General features: G+C 42.9%; 1 protein-coding gene across 1 annotated transcript in view; it reads left to right on the forward strand.

Annotated features, from left to right (window-relative positions):
• Positions 1–20,111, forward strand: part of lpar1 (lysophosphatidic acid receptor 1) — a 40,730-nt gene extending 20,619 nt beyond the window's left edge. The window contains 1 exon segment of the mRNA XM_022208585.2: positions 15,774–20,111. Coding sequence (XP_022064277.2) covers positions 15,774–16,099 — 326 coding nt within the window. The 3' untranslated portion in view covers positions 16,100–20,111.
• The last annotated feature ends 224 nt before the right edge of the window (positions 20,112–20,335 follow it).

Here is a 20,335-nt window from a genome sequence, read left to right on the forward strand (position 1 = left end):
AGCTTGGTACTAAAAATCCCTCAGAAATAAACGCAGACATGTTCTAAAAGCTGATGAAAGACTTCATCTGAAACCAGCAGAGGATTCTGAAGAAATTAGACCAACCCTGTTGCAGGCTTTCTCTAATCAGGTTGTACCAGTAATGGACTCGATCAGCTTATACAACTATTTACAGAAGGCTCATTGTCCTACATTAGTCTGGGCAATAAAACGATGGAGATAAATACCAGCAAAAGACAATTCAATAGGTAGGAGAAAATGTTTGATAGAATCATCAACAGTTGACTTAGATCCAACAACCTCCCTGACCCCATCAGTCCTTCATAATGGAACCTCTTCTCCTTTTCTCCCTGCTGGTCTCTGTTCAGGTCTCCTCAGGTGTGATAGTCTTAGCTGGACCTGAGGTTGGCTGTAAATGGAAACCAGTGTGGGGTCTCTGTCTGGTGGTCCCCAAATCTGAAATAAAACATTGTATCATAATAAGGGTTTCAGCTTCACTGCCTGACCTTAATCTAGAAACTGAACTGCTAAACTGCTGCTCTTTGACTTTAATCCCAAATCTATTCAGCTTCCTGTGGGGATTAAAGGAAAGTCCAACAATATATACCGAGTGACTACTACTTTGCAGTTTCATTTAATGTGTCTGAAAGCCTGTAAAAACAAGATGATTTAAGGATAATCTTCAGATGTTTTATTATATTTTAATCAGTTTAACAAATCCCTGATATTAATCTGAAATCCTGCTTCTCTAAACACCATACTTGTTCCTATTTAGTCGAACTTTTAGAGGGTAAAGTAGTCTTCTGAGCGAGGGTGTGATATGTTTGGATTGTGTCTGGAATCTACTGAATGAGGTCATTCTGAAGCACTGAGGAGGATAGAAAGTACCAGGACCCTCCCTAGATCACTGCTTTCTCTCACAGCGCCACAAACAAGCTCTTACACCAAAATAAAAACAGAAAGGTCAGAAGCTTCCAGTCTCTGGTGGGGTAACGTTGCCGTGAAGTGCTGGATTGTGATGATGTGAAAGTTAGAATGAGTTCAGGATTTTCTGCTGGACCCACAACAATCCCAGAGCTGCTTCTCCATCTTCTGTCCAGATGATCCTAACTGCTCCCCTGGTTCCACTCTCAGGATACTAAGAGTCAGAAATGGACCATTTCCTCTCAGAAACACACAATGGGATGGGAAAGAGTAAGATGGTTACAGACATTTGCACACATGCATGAGTGCAGGCAGATATATACGTGCACATAAAGTCTCTCACAGCAGTAGAAGCCCTCAGGGTTCATAAAGAACTCTGGGACTCAAGGCTGGCTCCATTCACATCAACTCTGCTGCTGATGAGAAAACACAATCTGGATGTGCTGCTGCTGTTTTTCTTTTCTTTTTTTTTTAAGAAATAAGGACACAAGTGCATCAGCAGTTTGACATAGACTTCCTTTGTGTAACTCAACAAAACCTGAAATGAGAATAGCAATAATAGGCATCATCGGGAGGTGGTAAACTGTATTTATCTCAGATTTTTTTTCTCGGGTACGATGTGTGTTCTTACAGAAAGTGTTGTTTAAGATGTGATTGGAGAAGAACCGGGTAGTTATAATGGAGAGTTATTAGTAATATTAACTAAGTGCTACTAATACAGAATAAGGCAGCAATGCTGCTAGAACCTGGTAATAGTAGAAGTTATTCTATTCATTTTTCCAGTCAGTTTTCTTTGAATGCAGCTTAAATATCTGCACATTTAACCTCTTAAACTCAACAAACTCTCCCATAATGAAGCAATGTCTTTAGTTTTTCTGCCTAATCAAAGATAAATCAGTGTTATTGATCGAATATCCTCATTGATCAGTTTTATAATCAGTGTTCTGTTAAGTGCTGTACCAGTTCGTATAAAACAGGTTTTGTAGCACCAAGGAGGAAAACCTATTTCTGCATCACCAACTAAAAGCATGTCGGTTCCCATGGCACGCAGTCTGCCTGTGCGATGGAATCAGCAACTCACAGAGCAACAGGAGAAACTTATTGCCTGATTTCAAAATCTATGTTGCTCACAGAGAACAACATCAGGAATAGAAAAGGTGAATTTAAATCCTAAAATCTGAGCAGAACCTCCCCAGAGCAGGTTAGCTGGACAGCATGGGTTACCATGGTGATTAAGAAAGGCTAAAACCTTCATTCACTCAGCATATGTTATCATTTTATTAATCTGGCTTCATAGTGCACCCCTTTGGAAACAGCACTGATACACAACACACACATAGGAATGAAATGTTTCTGACCACGACAACACGATGGGAGCTCAGCTTTTACCATTTCTGTTTCTGAGCTCTGAGCTCAGCATTTACAGATGGCAGCGACATGCTAAGAAAAGCAGCAGCAGAGAGGAAGGCGGTGGCATGGACGTAAACAATGCAGCTGTCAAAATGTTTAAAAAAAAGAAGGCAGCTTCACAAATGACAAATGAGGAAGGAATGCATTCTTCATGTTTGTCAGACCTCCAAGATAATGTGTTTTAGTGACACAGAAAGTAAACTGAAACCGCGTTTAAATCCGGAAACGGAAGTTTACCAGAAAAGAACGTTGCTGATATTAACTCACCCCCATATTAGTCACATTTCAGATGACTGACATTTGTGCTTTTTTTATGTATTTATTCAGCGTTAATAAAGTTTGGAAACGTTTCATTTTAAAAACATCCAAATCCAAATATCGATATCTCAACATCCACAATAATTTGTCTGCATGTTGAGTATTTGGAACAAGTCAGGGAAAAAAATGTGCACTCTGGGTAAACCTTTAGGCTGATATCAGGATGTGTGATGGTGGTTGGTCAGAACCATTATTCAGTGCATCAGAAAGTATTCACAGCGCTTCACTTTTTCCACATTTTTTTTTATGTTACAGCCTTATTCCAAAATGGATTAAATCCATTTTTTCCCTCAAAATTCTACACCCAAAACCCCATAATGACAACGCGAAAACAGGTTTTTTGAAATTTTTGCAAATTTATTAACAATGAAAAACCTGAGGAATCACATGTACAAAAGTATTCACAGCCTTTGCTGTGAAGCTCAACGTGGAGCACAGGTGCATTCTGTTTCCACTGATCATCCTTGAGATGTTTCTGCAGCTTAATTGGAGTCCACCTGTGTAAATTCACCTGATTGGACCTGATCTGGAAACACACCTGTCTGTATAAGGTCCCACAGTTGACAGTGCATGTCAAAGCACGAACCAAGCATGAAGACCAAAGGAACTGTCTGTAGACCTCAGAGACAGGATGGTCTGGAGGCACAATGTTGGGGAAGGTTAGAGAAAAGTTTCTGCTGCTTTGAAGGCTCCAATGAGCTCAGTGGCCTCCATCATCCATAAGTGGAAGAAGTTTGGAACCAGCAGGACTCTTCTAGAGCTGGCCGGCCATCTAAGCTGACTGATCGAGGGAGAAAGGCCTTAGTCAGAGAGGTGACCAATAACCTGATGTCCCTCTGTCAGAGCTCCAGTGTTCCTCTGTGAAGAGAGGAGAACCTTCCAGAAGGACAATCCACCAATCAAGCCTGTATGGGAGAGTGGGTTTGAACAACCAGGCACCGCTCATCACCAGGCCAATACCATCCCTACAGTGAAGCACGGTGGTGGCAACATCATGCTGTGGGATGTTTCTCAGACTAGTCAGGATAGAGGGAAAGATGAATGCAGCAATGCACAGAGACATCCTGGATGAAAACCTGCTCCAGAGCGCTCTTAACCTCAGACTGGGGCCACGGTTCATCTTTCAGCAGGACATCAGCCAGGATGTGGAAGGAGTGGCTTCAGAACAACTGAAGGTCCTGGAGTGGCCCAGCCAGAGCCCAGACCTGAATCCAACTGAACATCTCTGGAGAGATCTGAAAATGTGCACCGACGCTTCCATCCAACTGATGGAGCCTGAGAGGTTCTGCAAAGAGGAATGGAAGAACTGGCCAGAGACAGGTGTTCCAAGCTGGTGGCATTATTCAGAACCACTGGAGGCTGTTTGCTGCCAAAGCTTCACCCTAACCCTTCAAAGTACTGAGCAAAGGCTGTGAATACTTATGTACATGTGATTCCTCAGTTTTTTCATTGTTAGTTTGCAGCAATTTCAAAAAAGCTGCTTTCATGTTGTCATTATGGGGTGGGGAAAAAATGAATTTAATCCATTTTGGAATAAGGCTGTAACATAAAAGTGAAGCACTGTGAATATTTCCTGGATGCACTGTAGACAATGAAAGCATCATTTTACACACAAATACATATTAGTGACACATAATTTCCAGTCACCTAAACTGCTGAACACTGGTCTCGAACTTAGAAAATAACAATATCTAGTCTCTTCAAAATAAAAGCAGCTGGGTCGTATCAGGTCCGAGACAGTGTTCCACCACTTGTACAGTGAGAAATAAAAAAAGGTTTGAATGAGCTGAACAGAGCTTCTCTTCATTACGTCTTGGTGAGCCAACAGCTCGTCTAAGCGTGACCCGTGTTGGTTGTATGAGCGTCTGTGTGTCAGGTGTTGGCTCCTCTGTGAATGATCTGATTATCTTAAAGCTCATGCTGCTGGATGAGGTCACATAGTCAGACAGCGAGGAGCGCCAAGCCATACCATCTCCCAACACATGCAAACAGACGAACCGTCACCGGATTACACTGGTTCCTGAATAACCGGCCGAGGACTCACTGGTTTCCACTGGTTTCTGAATAACCGGCCGAGGACTCACTGGTTTCCACTGGTTTCTGAATAACCGGCCGAGGACTCACTGGTTTCCACTGGTTTCTGAATAACCGGCCGAGGACTCACTGGTTTCCATATCTGGTGTAGATGTCAGAAGCAGGACAGGCAGTATTGCTCTACAGTAGTACATCACATGGCTGTAATTCTCCTGAATGTGTTCCTGGCTGACTATGAGCAGAACCAATCAGGGTGAAACCACAAGTCCAACGCTCCAATCAGCTGTCAGCGTTTAAGCATGCTGGTATGCAGCTCAGAGTCACCTGTTCTCTGAGTGTGAATCACTAAATGCAGCTTTTCTAATCTCTCACTGTGGCAGCATCTGTTCCTGCAGCATCAGTTGTTGTTTTCTGGCAAACTCCAGCTCTGCTTAAACATCTACAACATTGTTCAAAAAGAGAATCCTTTTTTTCATGCTGTTCATGACTGAATATCCGACTAATATGTGATTGTTTCCTGGACTTTCCTGAGTCTGAGTTTATTTCCGAGTAAAAAAGCTGGTGGCACCAAATATCCAACAAAAGAGGAGAAAAATGGAACCAAACACAGCAAACAAAGCAGACGGGAACCATTTTAAAGTCGAATCGATAAACAACAGAGTTGAAGTGCTGCTTTTAAACAGATTCAATTTGAGCTAATTAGATTCAGAGTTTTCTGGTTGCGGCTGCCCATCTGGATCTGATGGAAACCATAAGAGAACCTTACAGTAACCACGCCTGTTGTTTTGTCTTTTTAAGGCAAAGAGAAAAAATCCACTTTACGATTTGAAACCTGAAGTCTCAGCACCTGGAAGTGAGTCACCAACTGTACAGATATGTCACCGGCTTCATGTGCTGATAAAGCAGAAGAAAAACAGAAAACATGACTGCTATTCCAGAGAACTCACCGTCCTTCTAGTCTGTGGTTGTTTCTCCAACCATTAGATCAGCTTCACCACAAACCTCTTTATCAATCACTGCAAACACTCAGCTACTGAACGTGAATCTTATCTGTAGTGTGTGTGGAAACACTGATGTGGGAAAATGTTCTGCAGATAAATGGGAAAACACAGGGCCATTTCAGAAATCAGCATCATGACCGCAACCACAGATGATTGTTGAGGTTAGGAAGAAGATAGAGATGTAGAGATACAGAGAGACACTGAGGGAAAGAAGAGGAGGCTGAGGGGAAGGAAGGTTGAAGGAACAATGGAGGAAAAAGTGATAAAATAGGAACTAGAGAAACCTGAAGGAGGAGAGGATAAAAAAGGCAGATGGAAGAAAGATGGAGTCAGGAGACGGACAGGAAACCAGAAAGAGATGGAGAGAATAGAGAGATTAACATAGAGAAGAATGAGAGTGGTAATTTAATATCAGAAGTTTAGTCATTTTTAAGGGCCGAGGACAAAAATGGCATTAGTGGAAACCTAAACCAGCTCGATGAGGAATAATAGTAAATCCAACACAGCAGAAAGTGAAGCTCTTTAATGACCAGAGTCTGTTCTACATGTGGAAAACATCAGCAGAGACTCTCTGAGGTGTGAAACCAAGATTACAACCATCAGAGACTTTTATTTATGTACAGAAATATTCACACACATCTCTGGTATAATTCTAAAAGTTACTTTAAGCCATTGTACTTTTCTACATTTACAGAAGTTGTCTGTTAAATTACAGGATGTTGTTTCAGCTCCTCGCTTAGGGAGGAGGTCTGGGTTGGTGGTTGGGCCTAAATGAGTGACATCTCCAACTAAATAACGTCTTTAACCGCCATGTTTCACCAAAAAGTTTAATGTCTGGTTCAGACTGTCGCTGTGGAGAACTGGAATGAAAATCACACACTGAAACGTGTAATAGCTACGTTAGTCCACAGTGCAAAACATATTATTTTCACAATAAGGTCTGTAAAATGTGATCCACCTTACGTTTCTTTTTGTTCTTGTAGCAGGAGTCGACTCCCAGCAGCCCGGGTCACGTTTTCTGGGTGTATTTAACCCAAACCAGGACTTCTTTCCAAAACCCAACCAAGCAGTTTGGGATCTAAACTAAACTCAGTATGTTTGTAGCATAAACCAAAGTAAATGAGTGGATTAAATGCAGCAACAGAAAGCAGCAATTTGAAACAAAAGTACACTGAACTGAAAATGCAACAAAATGTAAAAAACAATAGCAGAAAACACGAAATCCCAGCGGAAAAACTCAAGTTTGATCAATGCTGCTCACTGTCCAACCTCCACTGTGGATTCTGCTAGACTTCTCATGTGTAAAGTCAAAGAAATGCGAAAACCTGGCAAAAGATCTAGGAATCTTACAACTTTACAGCCTTTATTGTGTAAACGAGTTTGTTCTGTAGAAGGATTTAGCCATTGGACATTTTGTCCTGAATTTTGACTTCCAATCAGAAAATACTTGAAGGTCTTTTTGCATTAGGAAACATCCATCCATCCATCCATCCATCCATCATCCATTATCCATCCATCATACATCCATCCATCCATCATCCATCCATCCATCCATTATCCATCCATCCATCATCCATCCATCCATCCATCATCCATCCATCCATCCATCATCCATTATCCATCCATCATGCATCCATCCATCCATCATCCATCCATCCATCCATCATCCATTATCCATCATCCATTATCCATCCATCTATCATCCATCCATCCATCCATCATCCATTAGCCATCCATCCATCATCCATTAGCCATCCATCCATCATCCATCCATCCATCCATCCATCATCCATTATCCATCCATCCATCCATCATCCATCCATCCATCCATCATCCATTATCCATCCATCCATCCATCCATTATCCATCCATCCATTATCCATCCATCCATCCATCATCCAGCCATCCATTATCCATCCATCCATCGTCCATCCATCCATCCATCCATCCATCCATCCATGGTCCTACAAGATTACGTCAGAACTGAAGAAGTCTCTTTGATGATGAGAGCTCAAACATCTTCATGAAGTCCAGCTGCTTTTCTTGAAGCTCCTATGTTCTGTAGATTATTTCTGACTTCTACAAGATTTTTCAGCAGCAGCCTTGCAAATACTAGATGACAGAACAATTTTAAAGTAATAAAACCAACATTTCATGCCGATTTTTTCCACTACTGCAGCTTTGACGTAGCCTAGCTGCGCTAGACAACCCACGGCAACGAATTTAATTCTCTGCCAGGGTGGGTCTAGTTACCCTCCATAAGGCTCGAGGCTGGATGCTCCTAAAACTGGCCGGACCAATCACCATGAAGTGTAGAGTCAGAAGGCGGGCGTAACTAAGTGACGACAGAGGCGTGACGATTCTGACAGAAACAACCGGAAACAACTAGCCTAGCCGCGCTAGACAACCCATGGCAACGAATTTAATTCTCTGTCAGGGTGGGTCTAGTTACCCTCCATAAGGCTCGAGGCTGGATGCTCCTAAAACTGGCCGGACCAATCACCATGAAGTGTAGAGTCAGAAGGCGGGCGTAACGAAGTGACGACAGAGGCGTGACGATTCTGACAGAAACAACCGGCGCACAATAAACAGTTATCTTTGAACTCGGCTTTGGCCACAGCCCTTAAAGATTTGAAGCTAAAATTCAACTTGAAAGATAAACAAAGGACGGCACTGAAGTGTTTCATTGAGAAGAAAGACGTATTTGGACTTATGCCGACGGGATAAATCCTTAATATACCAGTTGGCTCCGCTGGTTGGGAAGCTAATGGGACTTAGCCACAATCCGCCGGTGCTCTAGGAACTACGTCAGCCTATTTGTTGCGCTGATTGGTTGTATACCTACCCAGTTGCTGCAGAGTGATTTGATAGACAACCTTTTAGCCCGCCTCCTTCCCTGTCGAGCTTCCCTAGACCCTTGTGCCGTCAGAAACATGGGTATAGCATGGCTAGGCTAGCTTTGACGAGCATATATGAAAGAACATTTGCTGTCCTGTATCCCCTGTCATCTTTCAAGGATTTGTTCAGTTTGTTTTTCACTGGAATCCAATGGCAGCAGAACATCTACAGAACATGTCCTTCTAGTTAAAGAACTAAACATGATCTAACCTGGTAGATATGCAGCTCTGTGGGGTTGAAAGCAACACAAAAAGGAAAAGAATAGAAAGAAAAAGAGAAAGCATCATAAGGATCTTAATGATGACAAATGAAGAAACACGACACGTGAGCCATTACAGCTAACGTCTTTCCTCAGAGATCCAGAGTGGAATTAGGAGAGAGATCCATTATTTCCTAATGTGAGGGAGGAGGCGGTGACCAGCGACAGACAGAGGACCCACATGTCATCCCATAATAATAATTAGAGCGCTGATGGTCAGGAAGAGGATGCAGAAGAGGAGTTTTATTTCCCAACAACGTTCCTCCGTCTGTGTTTGTGTCATTTTTTACTGCTTTGTGTGTGTGTGTGTGTGTGTGTGTGTGTGTGTGTGTGTGTGTGTGTGTGTGTGTGTGTGTGTGTGTGTGTGTGTGTGTGTGTGTGTGTGTGTTGTGTGCACAGTTGAGTGCAGGGTTCATTGCTGTAGTCTGGTCTCCATTATTTCCTTATTTTCGTTCCCATAGCCCTCTATTCGTCTCGTGTGGAAGCCCGTTTCCACCAGGAAAAAAAATGAATGAAAGTTGGGAATGATTGTGAACATAAATACAACTCTGACATTTAAGTGGCTTTTTAGTCCAAAGTTTGAGATATAAATTCAAATCTTTCGTCTATTTTTTCCTTTTCCTTTTGGGTTTACTAAGTTATGAAGTATTTCCTCTCTTTTACTTTGACCAGGATCATCTTTTATTTTCATTTCTTTGCCTTGCTGAAAGGAAAGTCCTCTTTCATTTTATTCTGTAACCCAAACATTAGAGAACTGAGCAGTCAAATTTTAACCTCCTGGATTTATTTAATATTAGTTTTCCCCAGAGATTGAATTGAGTATTTTGGCATTCAATCCTTCTGCCTTCAGTGATTATTTCCTGGATCTTTACTGTTGAAATATCATCCAGTACTGTGATGCAACACGCCTTTAAATCACTAAATATGACAATATGTTGGTTATTTTTGGTTTTTTTTGCTGCAGTAAGACAGTAATTCCTTTACAGTACATGTGTGTAACTCACTGAGGCAGTTTTCCAAACATTTCCAGGTTTTCCAGACCTGCTTGTGTTTATTTCCGTTCCTCCAGTGACTTTCCATTTCTGCAGCCTCTTTTCCCTCCATGTGGCATTTTCAACCAGTGACAGGCTGAGAGCATCCAAAACGCATTTCTTTCTTCCATAAACAGGCATTCTGGCTTATGGTGGGGCAGAAACCCTACGTGGTGGGGCAGAAACCCTGCGTGGTGGGGCAGAAACATTGCATGGTGGGGCAGAAACATTGCATGGTGGGGCAGAAACCCTGCGTGGTGGGGCAGAAACATTGCATGGTGGGGCAGAAACCCTGCGTGGTGGGGCAGAAACATTGCATGGTGGGGCAGAAACCCTGCGTGGTGGGGCAGAAACCCTGCGTGGTGGGGCAGAAACATTGCGTGGTGGGGCAGAAACCCTGCGTGGTGGGGCAGAAACCCTGCGTGGTGGGGCAGAAACCCTGCGTGGTGGGGCAGAAACCCTGCGTGGTGGGGCAGAAACCCCTGCGTGGCGGGGCAGAAACCCTGCGTGGCGGGGCAGAAACCCTGCGTGGTGGGGCAGAAACCCCTGCGTGGTGGGGCAGAAACCCTGCGTGGTGGGGCAGAAACCCTGCGTGGTGGGGCAGAAACATTGCCTGGTGGGGCAGAAACCCTGCGTGGTGGGGCAGAAACCCTGCGTGGTGGGGCAGAAACCCTGCGTGGTGGGGCAGAAACCCTGCGTGGTGGGGCAGAAACATTGCGTGGTGGGGCAGAAACCCTGCGTGGTGGGGCAGAAACCCTGCGTGGTGGGGCAGAAACATTGCATGGTGGGGCAGAAACCCTGCGTGGTGGGGCAGAAACCCTGCGTGGTGGGGCAGAAACATTGCATGGTGGGGCAGAAACCCTGCGTGGTGGGGCAGAAACCCTGCGTGGTGGGGCAGAAACATTGCGTGGTGGGGCAGAAACCCTGCGTGGTGGGGCAGAAACCCTGCGTGGTGGGGCAGAAACCCTGCGTGGTGGGGCAGAAACCCTGCGTGGCGGGGCAGAAACCCTGCGTGGCGGGGCAGAAACCCTGCGTGGTGGGGCAGAAACCCTGCGTGGTGGGGCAGAAACCCTGCGTGGTGGGGCAGAAACCCTGCGTGGTGGGGCAGAAACATTGCCTGGTGGGGCAGAAACCCTGCGTGGTGGGGCAGAAACCCTGCGTGGTGGGGCAGAAACCCTGCGTGGTGGGGCAGAAACCCTGCGTGGTGGGGCAGAAACATTGCGTGGTGGGCAGAAACCCTGCGTGGTGGGGCAGAAACCCTGCGTGGTGGGGCAGAAACATTGCCTGGTGGGGCAGAAACCCTGCGTGGTGGGGCAGAAACCCTGCGTGGTGGGGCAGAAACCCTGCGTGGTGGGGCAGAAACATTGCCTGGTGGGGCAGAAACATTGCGTGGCGGGGCAGAAACCCTGCGTGGTGGGGCAGAAACATTGCATGGTGGGGCAGAAACCCTGCGTGGTGGGGCAGAAACCCTGCGTGGTGGGGCAGAAACATTGCCTGGTGGGGCAGAAACCCTGCGTGGTGGGGCAGAAACCCTGCGTGGCGGGGCAGAAACCCTGCGTGGCGGGGCAGAAACCCTGCGTGGCGGGGCAGAAACCCTGCGTGGTGGGGCAGAAACCCTGCGTGGTGGGGCAGAAACATTGCATGGTGGGGCAGAAACCCTGCGTGGTGGGGCAGAAATCCTGCGTGGTGGGGCAGAAACCCTGCGTGGTGGGGCAGAAATCCTGCGTGGTGGGCAGAAACCCTGCGTGGTGGGGCAGAAACCCTGCGTGGTGGGGCAGAAACATTGCATGGTGGGGCAGAAACCCTGCGTGGTGGGGCAGAAACATTGCATGGTGGGGCAGAAACCCTGCGTGGAGGGGCAGAAACCCTGCGTGGTGGGGCAGAAACCCTGCCTGGCGGGGCAGAAACCCTGCGTGGTGGGGCAGAAACCCTGCATGGCGGGGCAGAAACCCTGCGTGGTGGGGCAGAAACCCTGCCTGGCGGGGCAGAAACCCTGCGTGGCGGGGCAGAAACCCTGCGTGGTGGGGCTGTTGTGTTTTTGTCTCATGGGGGATTCAGTGTGAAGAGGCGATGTTGTGATGAAGAGTGTTATGCAAGCAGCCGTATAACTCCTGGATTCAGAGAGGAAATGAAACTTCTCAGGTCAGAGCTTCACACAAAGACAGTTTCCTGCCTCGTTCTGGGGGAAAGTCAGGACAAACATCCTAGAAATATCGAGATTTACCCTCATTTTATCTGGATTGTCTCACGTTTCTGTCAGCGCTGATGTAAAGCAGGAAGCAGCATTTATAATGTTGGGCTGAAGTGCTTTCCTTGTTTTCTGATACTGATTAGTGTGTTTGTCTTTACGCTGTCGTGTCCTGCTCAGAGTACAATGTTTCACTGGGAGATAAATAGTTGGGATAGTTTCTCTGCTGGGCTGTGAGCTGAAATCTAACGAACTCTGGAGACGCTCACATAGCTGGGAAGTGAGGTCAAGCCTTCTGCAGCTGCTGCCTGAAAACACTAACAGATAACAGAACTGCCTGTTGCCCAATTTCACATCCAGACCTTTTGTTTCTCGTCTCCAGAGTGCAATGTCCTTCAGTTGTGTTACAATTAGGACAAACAGCATCTGACAGCTGAATTCTCAACACCAGAACACTGACTAACACACTTCATCTAATTGGAGACGTGATGCATCGTTCTCTCTGCAGAGCTTAGAAAGTTGTAAATATCATGATCTAATTCTATAAATATGGCTGGAGAAAAGAAAAGATGAGCTGGAGTCCAGCTGTCATCCTGTCTCTGAGTCCCGTCGGCTCAACTTTAACTGTCAGATGAACCTTTTTAATAAGAACTAATGCAGGAATCTGAGAGGTTAGATGATCATACTGAACAGAAAAAATACAGCTGGGAGTCCGTTTCCATCGTGTCTCTTTAGTCAGCATGACCGCATCCTCAATCATGTGCTGATGGAAACATATATTATTGTATTATAATAAGTTTATTTGAGGCATTTCTCTAATATATTTCAAATCAGTTGCTCCTTTCCATTCCAACCAATCATATATTAGATGTACTGGGTCTTGTCAGCCTCACCAAAGGGTCATATTTCAACTCAAAATGTGTCATTTTTTTTCCAGCTGCTAACTTAATGTACCCACAATCCAAAACAGTCTGAAAGCAATAAGTCATATAAAGTTTTAGATGTGGTTTTAGAGTGCCGTTGTTGTTCTGTTGTGTAGTCTGATGGTTTGGAGGTCCCTAAATGATGCCGATGTGGTTCTAGAGTGATTTTTGTTTGTTTCAGAGCAGACCAAGACTCTTTGGCTTCACCTACATGTTAAAGGAGCAGTAGCTGTGTTGTGGGATTCATTTTCAGGGACAAAAGACCAATTGGTTTTATCATGTTGTGTTGTTTTTGCATTTTTGTGGTTCCGTCAAGAGACAGAATGAAGAAACGTCTGCCTGCTTCAGACCCTGGATGCTCTAATCCAGTCAGAGTGTTGTGATATGTATTAGAGCTAAGCAGCTAATCAGGCAGAAATCTGGGATTACACAGAAAAGATCTAATTTCAGGTCATTAGTAGTAAAACTTTGAAACCAAGTGACTCATTATTACTCAGCAATGACTCAACAGAATCCACAGTCCAAGTCCTGAGTCATGTTGACTGAATCTGCAGGTTCAAGGACGGCCAGGACTCATCATGAGCTGCAACGCCAAATTCAAATGAGAAAAATACGACATGTCAGCCTGAGATCACATTTCTGTGGAAGTACCTGAACACTCGGTCCAAATGTGTCATCCAGCTCGTTTGGTGAGGAAATCTGGGATTAAACTAAGAACAAGAGCTGGATCATGGATCAGTAACGAGAAGTCATGAAGATGAATGAAACATTTAAGAAGGAAAAAAAACTACATGAAGACAGAAAGAGGTTTGAGTGACTTTCATTTATGAGCCTGTCACTGTTCAGGAAAAAGACAGGTTTAATGTGGATTTCTGTTAAGATGTATGTTGGATTTTATACAGTAAAAATATCATTAAAAAATGCACTTAATAGGAGTCAGATAATTAAACACATACAGGAGAGAGCTCTCAACATGCTGAATAATTACAGGATACAAGAAATGTTCTCATAAACTGTGTTTTATGTAGTAGAATGTTAGGATTATTTTTGTGGGCACATGAAGCATTGACACTACTTTAAACACTTATTTAGTTTATCTAATAATAAAGATTTTACCTCCAGATACACTCAGAGTTTCTGCTGCCATGTGCAGGAAGGAGTCACTGACCTCTTTGATAGAATCATTTCTCTATTTCTGATCACTTCCTAAAAATAAATGTCCTTTATCATTGATATGAACTGGACTTTTTGTCTTAGTTCGTTATCCTTTATTTCTCTGGTGATCTTCTTCTAGTGAAACCAAAGACTCCTTCATGAATATGAACACAGTTTAGAATATAACATTTGTGTAGTTTAAGAACATTAGCCTCTTCTTCTATTCCTGACCAGCAGATACTGATAGTCTTCTTATTTTCCTGGTGAACAGATACTGATCGTCTTCTTATTTTCCTGGTGAACAGATACTGATCGTCTTCTTATTTTCCTGGTGAACAGATACTGATAGTCTTCTTATTTTCCTGGTGAACAGATACTGATAGTCTTCTTATTTTCCTGGTGAACAGATACTGATCGTCTTCTTATTTTCCTGGTGAACAGATACTGATAGTCTTCTTATTTTCCTGGTGAACAGATACTGATCGTCTTCTTATTTTCCTGGTGAACAGATACTGATCGTCTTCTTATTTTCCTGGTGAACAGATACTGATAGTCTTCTTATTTTCCTGGTGAACAGATACTGATAGTCTTCTTATTTTCCTGGTGAACAGATACTGATAGTCTTCTTATTTTCCTGGTGAACAGATACTGATCGTCTTCTTATTTTCCTGGTGAACAGATACTGATAGTCTTCTTATTTTCCTGGTGAACAGATACTGATCGTCTTCTTATTTTCCTGGTGAACAGATACTGATCGTCTTCTTATTTTCCTGGTGAACAGATACTGATAGTCTTCTTATTTTCCTGGTGAACAGATACTGATAGTCTTCTTATTTTCCTGGTGAACAGATACTGATAGTCTTCTTATTTTCCTGGTGAACAGATACTGATAGTCTTCTTATTTTCCTGGTGAACAGATACTGATCGTCTTCTTATTTTCCTGGTGAACAGATACTGATAGTCTTCTTATTTTCCTGGTGAACAGATACTGATAGTCTTCTTATTTTCCTGGTGAACAGATACTGATAGTCTTCTTATTTTCCTGGTGAACAGATACTGATCGTCTTCTTATTTTCCTGGTGAACAGATACTGATCGTCTTCTTATTTTCCTGGTGAACAGATACTGATAGTCTTCTTATTTTCCTGGTGAACAGATACTGATAGTCTTCTTATTTTCCTGGTGAACAGATACTGATAGTCTTCTTATTTTCCTGGTGAACAGATACTGATAGTCTTCTTATTTTCCTGGTGAACAGATACTGATAGTCTTCTTATTTTCCTGGTGAACAGATACTGATCGTCTTCTTATTTTCCTGGTGAACAGATACTGATCGTCTTCTTATTTTCCTGGTGAACAGATACTGATCGTCTTCTTATTTTCCTGGTGAACAGATACTGATCGTCTTCTTATTTTCCTGGTGAACAGATACTGATCGTCTTCTTATTTTCCTGGTGAACAGATACTGATCGTCTTCTTATTTTCCTGGTGAACAGATACTGATAGTCTTCTTATTTTCCTGGTGAACAGATACTGATAGTCTTCTTATTTTCCTGGTGAACAGATACTGATAGTCTTCTTATTTTCCTGGTGAACAGATACTGATAGTCTTCTTCTTCTTCTTGACCTCCAGGTGCGTTCATCATCTGCTGGACCCCCGGTCTGGTCATCCTTCTCCTCGACGTCTTCTGTGCCCACTGCAACGTCCTCACCTACGAGAAGTTCTTCCTGCTTCTCGCCGAGTTCAACTCAGCCATGAACCCCATCATCTACTCCTACCGCGACAAGGAAATGAGCGCCACCTTCAGGCAGATCCTGTGCTGCCAGCGTCAGGAGAACGTCAACGGGACGGCGGCAGAGGGATCCGACCGCTCTGCGTCTTCCATCAACCACACGGTGCTGAGCGGCAGCGGCATGCACCACCACCATCCCCACCACAACGAACACTCGGTGGTGTAAAGGAACACAGGAAGAGATCCTGGAGATAAATCCATCCTCCTGAAGGGTTGTTCTCTAACGGAGACTAGGAGAAAGTGAATGGAGGTTTGTAAGGATCAGAGGGACTAAATTAGTGGATGAAGGTCGTAGATGAGCTGAAGATGAACAGGATCAATGAAGAAGAGGATTAAGAAAGATGAAAAGACTTCATCTGTCTGGAGACCAGGAGAGGAGTCTGATCTTCCAGGACTCTGATAGGCTGTTAGTATTTCTGTTTAGTTGTTTATTATTTTCTATTTGTGTTAAATGTGTTGCTACAGGCGACGATGATATGAACTATTTAAAAGTAATCTGTGAAATGAAGGTGATGCCAGTATAACCCTCATCTTTCTCCAGGCTTCTCTAACCTTCTGAGCTGTAGATCCCCTCAGATGTCCTCCTGGTAGTGTTCTGTGAACAGACAGCAGGACGCTACCGTCAACATTTCATTGAGTTATTTGGGTCTGATCCCAGATTTAGAACATTACAGCTTCTCCTTCGCTTACATTTAGTGGAAAAGACTTCAGATCTGTGGATATTCAAAAAAGATAAAAATGTGTGACTGAAAATTATTTCCTACAGCTTTAAGTTTTAAAATGTGCCTTTTTGAGACCTTATTGTTTCAAGTTCCAGAGTTTTATATCCACAAAAGGTTTCATCCAAAGTGAAAAATCCTTTAGTTATCCTCCCAATGCTTCTAAATATAGACATATCTGTGTTTGTTTAAACAAGCTGCCAAAAACCTTAGTGCTGTCCTATCATTCTACATTTGACAGTGTTTAAGAAGCCCTTTAATTACAAGTGACCTTCCAGACTAGAACATTACTCTACTGACTATCTTCACAGATTAAAAGGCTTTAGTGAACCCCCCCTCAGTGGTTTCTTGCTTTCATCCAACGTAAATACACGACGGGTCCAAGATTAACAAGAAGTCCTGAGTTGTTTATTCCCTCTGAGGAGTTAAAGATGAGTAGTTCCAGGATGTCACCAGACAGAGAAGTGGGAGTCAGTGTTCTGGAGACGAGCTGAAGGTCAGATCTAATGAGACGTAATGGATTTACTCTCGCTGTGTCCAGAAAAAGGGACTGTCAAATTATAACCAGTGTTAAGACTTAGTTGCCTTCTGGGATTTTTTGACATTTAAACTACACATCGGACAACAAAACAAAAAGAGGAATGTTCTCCAGAAAGGTGGTGGCTCCTCTAGATCAGCTATTCCATCTTCTCAGCCTGAACGTGAAGATAAAATGATCTTAATGAATGCCATGAAGGATTTCACAAACAAAATTCTCCAGTATGTCTTATAGCAGCTGTCCACAACTGACCTGGGGACAGTTCAGTGCAACTACAGTATGTCAGCAGGTCAGTTTAAACCAACTGGAGTCAAAGGACAAGCTAGAAGGAGTCGTTTGAACTTTGTTACAGTTTAGTAATAATCAGACGTCTAGATGACCGTGGTGGACGCTGGATCAGGATCTACAAAGGCCTGACAGTGGGTTAGCATGCTGCTAGCATGCTGCTAGCATGGCTCATCCCACAACAAAACCTTTCCCAACAGCATGTTGTGCAAAAATGATGTCAGAGTTCATTCAAAGCAGCACTCAGATGTACTTTTAGAGAGAAACTACGTACATTTCAGACGATGCTGAGTTTCTCTTCTTTCAGGGACCTAAAACTAAACACCACAGCCTTATATGTGGCTTCAAAACACTCCAGGGTGTCTGCGTCCTTCTATATGTCGGAGCCTGACTGGGCACATTTCTGTTGTTACAGTGTTATTGGTGATATGAAGTAATACAGATGTCCACTGAAAACATGTTTTATTGATAGTTGAGGTTGTGATAATGTTTATTGCAACACAGCAGTCAGTATTTCTCATAGTTCTTATTCATTGACGTATTACCGTATACGCTGATGATAGTCGGCTCTTTATTTCAGTTGACTGACTTGGTGATCCAGAACTGAGCCGGTCCGATGTTGAATGGTGTCATATGTTTGGTTTCTGCCTTTAACCCGAGATGTTTTGGTGCAGCTGAGAGTCAGCGTATCGATGCGATGACGTACTTCCTGTAAAAACTGCCAGAGAATGTTTTGTCATGACTCGAACCAAAACACTTTTTGGCCAAAATACATAATCCTGGTTCCCAGCAGCCGACAGCTGCCAGAAACGCAGCCAGATGTTATCCAGGAAGCCAGATGTTTGTCAGGAGTTTAAGCTGCAGTGTGAACATGAAGTCAGCTGTTATTTCTAACCTTTTTATCCAGTTTATGAAGCAACACAAGTTGTTTTATCCAGAAAAACCATCCTCCACACCATCACTCTGCTTTACTCTGTTTTCTGAAGGACTGTGGTCGAGGCTAATTATTAGACCGCTCATTGCTTTACTGGTTTGGTGCTTTTTAAAAACTTCACATTTTCCAAACTAAAAAACAGAGAAAATCTAAAATTTTGAAGAAAGAATCTGCCATTAAACAGTTCATCTGATAACCGGACCAGGATCTCAGTGTTTCATCACCAACTCCTTCCTCCTTATTGGACTGTAACTTTATTAAATATTGATTCAGGTTAATATAGCAAACCAACTGAATATTTCTACCTTGTGTGTCTTTGTTTACCAGTGTGTTCCTCTTTGTATACCGTTGTAAGTACCTGTGTACAGTCTGTATATATAAAATATATTATTCCAGTTAATCACCAAAGGGAAACGTGTTTGTGCCTGTAAATTTAACTGTTATACTCTGTCCAGATGTACTGTAGGATTGTTTTTTTATTAATGTCATTTGTATTGTGACCCTAATTAATGAATTACCTGTAGACATTATTACACTTATTAACATACGTGTGAGCTGAACTAACTCAGTGTGAGTGCAGTGCCTTCCAGTAAGCTAACACCGGACTGAAAAGCAGCTTTTACTGTTTTGATTTAAAGTTTCACCACGAGCACACTCTGAAAAATGATGCGTTGTTTTTTCCTCTGGAATCACACTCATTGTTAATTAAAACATATTTCCTGATTAGTTGCAGAAGCATGTTGATTATTAATAACAGATAAGTCATTCCAAACAGTAGTTTATAGTGTCATGAACTTAATTACTAAAACTATAAATGCTAGTGACAGACATTTTATAAATGAGGTCACTCCTGTTAGATTTTCTCAGAAATGTTTTATTTCTTCATGAAAGAAGTTAATTCATTCAACAGCAATTTGGTTTAACTTCATCAAATGAACAAAAACAACAAACACTAAATATGAGTTTAAATTTTAAATTGATGCAGTTATTATTAGATCAGCTCTGCCTTACTGAAGTGTAAAACATTTTATCTAAATCAATAAATTAGAGTTTTTATCTTACATTTACGCGTTTAGCAGTAACTAGGTCCTCTGAATGATCACTGCAGCACGGTGGAACTTTAAACCACCGGACATCAGCACAAACTCCATTTTCAGACGGTGTTGAGTTACTTTTTGAGCTTGTGTGTCACTAACTCAGTCGTCTTCTAACTGCCTTAAAGTAGAACACAGATCAGTGTTAGATATCTCACCACTAAACACCACCAACCTTCGTTTTCTGTAAATTCAGAACTGTCCTGTTTCCCACAGATGGCAGAGGCCATTTTTATCACATTATCTGCTCAGATTAGAACATCCCGGCTGTCCTCTTATTTAGTCTGAACGGTGCCTCCAGTGTTTACTGTGGCCTTCAGCTGCAGTCCAGGACTGATTTAACCTAAAGCTGTGGGACTACATGTGCACTGCTGGGTTTAATGACTGATCTTCCTGATTGTTGGTTTTCCAAAGTGAAGCTTTAAATGTTGAAAAAAAAGCGAGACCACAGATTTATTGAACCGTGTACCAATAGTTTATAGAAAGTGACACAGAAATAAATGTGATTCCAAACTATCTATCCTGTAGAGGCCGATACCAATGGATGCCCAGCCAGAGTCAGCATTGATATTCCAGCAGCAATAAAAAAACATCAGAGAAGTCTGAAATCGTGTGAGTTTCTTTCATTCTGCAGAGCCAGACAGTTCTTATATCTCGAACCCTGAGACCATTAGAAGTAGATCTTATGTTATTTTAGTGTCTTTGAGTTACTTGTAAAGCGCTATAAATAAAATGTATTATTATTATCTTATTATTACTCACAGTGTCCCATAATGTCTCACAATGTCATTATTTAGTCGCAGTATTTGCTCATGCAGACAATTCTGCCATA

This window comes from Acanthochromis polyacanthus, chromosome 18 (assembly GCF_021347895.1).
Source record: "Acanthochromis polyacanthus isolate Apoly-LR-REF ecotype Palm Island chromosome 18, KAUST_Apoly_ChrSc, whole genome shotgun sequence".
NCBI lineage: Eukaryota > Metazoa > Chordata > Actinopteri > Pomacentridae > Acanthochromis > Acanthochromis polyacanthus.